The 6000-nt window shown below is 39.4% G+C and overlaps 1 protein-coding gene across 1 annotated transcript in view; it reads right to left on the bottom strand.

Annotated features, from left to right (window-relative positions):
• Positions 1-1186: 1186 nt before the first annotated feature.
• SEPSECS (Sep (O-phosphoserine) tRNA:Sec (selenocysteine) tRNA synthase) overlaps positions 1187-6000 on the bottom strand; it is a 47766-nt gene continuing 42952 nt past the window's right edge. The window contains exons 9-11 of the mRNA XM_045017648.1: positions 3755-3848; positions 3002-3092; positions 1187-1572 (exon numbers count right to left, since the gene is read on the bottom strand). Coding sequence (XP_044873583.1) covers positions 1317-1572; positions 3002-3092; positions 3755-3848 — 441 coding nt within the window. The 3' untranslated portion in view covers positions 1187-1316. The remainder of the gene's footprint in view (positions 1573-3001; positions 3093-3754; positions 3849-6000) is intronic.

Below are 6000 nucleotides of genomic sequence, written 5' to 3'. Positions count from 1 at the left end.
GCATTAGATCTTGCTCCACTCGGCCAATAAATGATTTGGAATATCTTTAATTTAACCAAATTGCCACTCTGCATATACCACATGAATCCCGTTTTAATTTCTTTTTTAAAATGAAAAACTTGACAAGCCTAAGCCAACAAAAGCAAACTCAGTGATATGAGCCCTCAGCTAGGCAAACTGGTTCAGTCAGTGACTGAATATAGCTGGGGCAGCAGCAGCACCACCCACAGGAGATGGTTCAGAATTAGGAGGCATGGTCTCCAAATTTATTGAAGTGCTGGAAATCTAACATCCTGGGAGTCCCCATGAATATCTGGTTCTCCTATGGGTCCTACAGCAATCTCCCATTACTTCAGGTCTGCTAATTTCTCCTATTCAGGACAGCAATTATTAAGGCACAAATCAAATGCAAGAGGAAGAGGAGATCTTCCCATTTCACTGCCTTCCTACTGCAGCCCCCTTCTTTCCTTGCTGTTTACCCCCATATGCTTCCTGTGGAACTGTTCAACCCTGAAAGTCTTTCCAGGGGCTGAGGATTGGCTGAATCCTTGTAAATTGCTCTGTTACACTCCCTTGTAGGATTTCCCTTTGCCATAGGGAGTCTGTGCCTTTCCATGGTGTTCCCCAGCTAAGAACATGTACAGACTTCAAACATGTGGCTCCTGTTTTCAGCTGTTCAAATTACTATCAGGAAAGAGATTTGGAAAAACCATCTCTCCCCATTGTATCTCATGCTCACGTTATTTTAAAAATTTCATTTAATAATATCCATCTCCCCTCTCATGCCCATAAACAGCTGTAGCAGGAAATGGCTGTGAATGCAAATACTCACATGTATGAACACTCATTCCAGAGACATTTTTGTGAGCAAAAAAGGACTGTTTGCTAAATGAACACCAATAGCAAAATCAGAAGGGATACAAAACACTGCTAAAGCAAATTCAGTTTAAAATATTAATCAATATTCACTGAAATTTTCTTCAGATATTTGTCCAACTCCAATCACAATGGGGCAAATCCATTTCTAGAGAAAGACCCATCTTAGAGCCTTCATACCATTTAAGCCCTATTTGAGTACTTGAGTGGGTTTTAAGAGGTGCAAAAGCCTTGTGGTTTGCTGTCTGCACAGCGGTGAATGTTACCCAATAATTTTTTTAAAATCTGAATTTCATCCAAGTTTTTTTTAAAATTTAAATTTCCACTCCCTGTATTGCATATTCCACAATACAAACAGGATACAAACTTCACACAATCCAAAAAACAAACAAACAAACACACCCCCCAAACTTTGTGTGTTCCAAAATCCACATCTTGTTCTAGTCTTCAGTCTCTCCCACACTTGTATGTTTAGTACAGTTATCCATTTCAGGAACATCTTTTCCATTGCTCTTTTCTTTTCTAAAAGTCTTCATACACTTATCCAGTCTTTTTAAGAACAGGTCTACATCTTGCTTTTTCATTCCAATTGCTGAAGCAGCATTGAGGTAAGCACAGGGATAGTTATTTGTATGTGACATAAAGCCTTTGAAAGTGTAGTTATTCACTGTTTGCAAAGACCCAAGGGGAACCACCCTGAAACAAACAATCACAATTCAATTAAAAATGCTCAGGGCTGTTTACAGGAAGCACAGTATTCTGAAATCATTTACAAGCATTTCTATGCATAACAACACGTGTAAATTATAAACAAGTTTGTGTAAAAGTACCTGAAGTGAACCAATTATTAAAGAACATTAAAATCAAGAACTATAAAAAACCAGCATGGGTACAAATAAGACTGGAACTTTTGAACTTGATGAAACCCTGAATTTTTTCAGAGATGATATCTGTGGAGACCAATCTACCCAAAGAGGACTGTAGTAGCAGGACAAGTAAAAGTTACCCTCAGGCAAAACAAAACAAAACAAAAAAACACCGCATTTTACTGCAGTGCATACAGATATACTGTAGTTCATCTGTGTAAGAAGTGGAATAATCCAAGCTAATGAAGCATGGTCTTCTGATGTGAAAATATTCAGCTCTGCCAGCGAAAGTGACTAACCCTGTAGCAGAAGTTAGTTGACAGCAGCAATATTCAGATTAAAGAATGCTGCCAAAACAAGTTTTAGATCATCCTCTTCTTCTAAAAGGTTTAAACTGAAATCATTAAAAGTTATTTGGCCTGCATTTCCCTTGCCATGTACGGTCTAATACTAAAATTTTTCCTACACTGGCTGAAGTTAATTCTGGAAAGTAGGATTTTCTTTCACACTACAAAAAGCAACAAACAACATTAGAGATAAGCAATGTGTTTCCCAGGTCTTTGGCACAAAGATGATTTTTTAAAATACAGCTGAAGCCATGTTAAATAGTCCTCTAAAATTACAAACCTTAGTTTTTGTCAAGTACAGTAACTGCTTCCACAACTCGTGAAAGATGCATAATTACTAATTTGTATTGTGGTATTACACCTAGAAGGCCCTAATTAGGGATCAGGACCACATTGTCCTAGGCACTACTGCCACAGATAACAAAAAGACTAATAATAATTTGGGACAAGGACAATCTTAAGATTAGTGGCACCAGGTGCTACAGCAAACAGACAGTAATAGTACAACGTAACATGGTAATCAGTGGTCGTATCATAGCACACCAATTGTCTAACTAGCATACAGTGTTCTGCAGGCATCCTGTTAGTGGCAAGTTTTAAGGAGAGGTTTGACAGACATTATGTAGTTAGTGGTTTAGCAAATTTTTACAGGGAGTTCCTTGCATGCATAAGGAGCAGCATGGGAGGAAGCATGAGGACACTTGTGGGAAAACCTAACTAACGGACAGTGAAGGCCGACAGCAGTGGAATGAAGAATGCATCACTCTGACTCTTTACAACCAGCTTCAAACTTGTGCTAGGGATACATGTGTACACATTATACCTCAGTCAGTTTGTAAAGTCCTAAGAACCATCAATGCACAGAACATTTCACTGAATATGATAAATGTTTAAAATATTTCAGATGCTCACCTTGCTCCTGAAACTTGTCTTGTGAAAAGCATAGATCCAAGCTGAGTAACAGCCATGTCACTGTGTTTATCTAGATTCTCTAGAGACATAGCTGAAGACATAAATAGCTGTTATAACAACTGTAATAAAGCTCCTCTTTCACCAGAAAAGAACCATTGATAAGTTTTATCTAACAATGGTGCCCTGATTAAACATTTGGGTTAGAATATAACTAATATGAACATTCTTACTATTATTTTTAATTCTTTTCAGTTTTCCACTAAATATATCCTTTCATTAGCTGATTAGACTGTTTATACAGTTGAGATACTGTGTGGGGAGAGACGTTCCAGTTTTCTAGGTTCAGCAGAGTTATTGCTTACAATGAAAATCCCAAGTAAATAAAAAGACTCACTAATAGTCTATTTTACTGAGGTTCAGCACCAAGCAGTTGTGGTTGAAATAACTATTAAACAGTATAAAAATAAATAAATTGTAGTACTAAATGCTGTCAGTCTTTTTACTCTCAGGATCAATCACAGCATATTTTGATCACAAGCGGTTATGTATATAAATACAGGGCCTGAGTCACTAACTGCACTGCTCCACTTTTAGGCGGATGCGAGTCCATTGATTTCAATGGACTTGTATTGGCATAAGATTAATGGAATGGAATCGTGAACCATATGCAAGCTCATCTTGTGTATGCAAGTGTATTAAAAATATAGAAGATTTCAGAAGTGCTGGCTCAGTTCAAAGATGAACAGTAATTACCTAAGGAAATAGGATTGTGTGGTGTGTTCAACAGCCTCTCATTGTAGACTTCTGCTAGCTTCCTCAGCTGACCTGAAAGGTAGGAAAACATTTCCTGGAAAAAAGCAACAATTTTCAATTAATTTTCTTTTTTTCTCTGTTGAATAGTTAATATCAATTTTGGAAAGTTGTCAGCCTCCAGAATATATCATAAAGTATTCAAGTGGTCCCCAGTTCATATGTATTAAGCATCAGCCATTTATTTGCATCAACAGGTCAGACAGTGTCCTTGAGCTGTGCTGGAAGTCCCTTCCTGTGTAAATCTCTCTCCATACACAGAGCGGGTACCATTGTCTTCCCTGCCTGACAAGACTCAGGATTCCTATCAATCCCTCTTTGGCTCCACAGAATTTATATAGAAACGGTAATCCATCCTTGAGGAGATGGTGGCAGCAAGACCCCTCCCAGGGTCCTGCAATGGGAAGGGGCAGAGTGGCCTTGTTGTGATAGAGGCTGCATCTGCAAACATAGCAGACCACCTGTACTCCCACATCATCTCTGACCTAAACTGTTCACCACCACAGGGCATTCACTGCCAGGGAGTTAGAGAGGAGCTGCCAAGGCCAAAGCTGGTGCAGGGTTGCAGCCAGTCTACTATGCTTTTGGGCAAAAGCTTTAGCATAGGTCAGCAAACTCTGCCCTCCCAACAAGATGCTGTGGGGGAATCGCCACAAAGAAATCCTTGCAGAAATAGCCACACACAAATCCCTTGTCTATAATCTTTTACCAGGGCAGGGGACAAACTGGTTCAGTGAAAACAATACAAGTTGAGATATCATTCCTTAGTGCATATTTTATATTTCCTGGTGAATATTATATTTTACATTTATTTAGTGTCCTTCATTCTGAAGGAGCCCAAAACACTTCAAATGTACATGACACAGAGCACCACTGGAGTTGAAGATGGCAACCAACTGGATGCATAGCTCTGAATGTAAACAATACATAGTGAGGGACTAGAGGGAAATTTTGGCCCTCTACACCAGGACAAACCTCTACTCTTACAAAATTCCCATGGCATCGTTCATATCCAAGTACAGCAGACAGGACGATAGCTGTGATACTCATGATACAAGATGCTGAACCTTTGGTGAAACATGATGACATCTTTGAGCACAAATTATATTAGTAAACAGCCACTTCAAAAAAAAAATGTAACCCTGCATGATGCCAAAGAAAACAGGAATTAGCATTCCTTTCATCCATCTTTTTTAGCTTCCCAGTACAACACTAAAAAAGCACATTTTGTGCACCCTGGAATCTCCTGCGGTGTCTCTTTCAGAGATTCCAGTCCATCAATATCTGATAAGAAAATATTCTTGTTTCTTACCAGCTGAAACAGTTCTGTGATGAATCAGAATATTTCTACTGTTTAGCATCACAGATTTGAATACAAATGACTGAAATATTAATTGTTAACCAATTAGATCAGATTTTTTTGCTTTTTGATTGATTTAACGGTAAATAGTTGGGGAGATTTGGACCACTTGTCAACAGAGAGGTGAACACTGTTCTGCCTGCATTGCTGGCCAAGTCATGCCAAACTGCTGCTTGCACTGTTTTAATCTGGAACAGTCGTGGTGTAGAAAAGAAGTGCAATTTGGCATCTGTCACTAGAGAGCCGCAACTGCCATCAGCTCCTAGAAGAATCCCTCTTTCTGCACAAGAAGGACAATAGGTCAGCCTCTGATCTGCCTTTACATTAAGCAAGAGAGCATCGGTATGGGTATGAATGAATTTTGTGCCATATACTATATTCTCCTCCACAGTCATCTATGCCATGCAGACAGTTCCCCTCCCTGTCCTCTTTCTGGGACAAGTAGCTAGTCACCCTGTAGCTGCTGCTCAAGCTTTCTAAACATTATAGATGGGTGTCAAAAGTTCAGATGTCACTTTATCAGACAGTTCCTTTGTTGAAAAGGATGCCAAAAGCAGAGATGCCTACGTGAATTGCCTGCCTATCTAGCTAATGCATATGCAACATCATGATAGCAGGAAAAAAAACCCCACACATCACAGCTGCTTCAGGTCTTCACCAACTAAACAATTCAGTGTTAGTGATGCTCCCCTCACACCTCAGCACAGAACACTGATGGACAAGAGTCAGAACAAACACCACTCTTCCTAACACTTCCTATGGCCTTTGAGTTGTCATTTTCAGCACTTCACATTGGTAGACATAGGTCAAGTGTGTGGGTGGGGAGAGA

This window comes from Mauremys mutica, chromosome 5, assembly GCF_020497125.1.
Source record: "Mauremys mutica isolate MM-2020 ecotype Southern chromosome 5, ASM2049712v1, whole genome shotgun sequence".
Lineage (NCBI taxonomy): Eukaryota > Metazoa > Chordata > Testudines > Geoemydidae > Mauremys > Mauremys mutica.
This window is presented reverse-complemented; position numbering and strand designations above follow the sequence as displayed.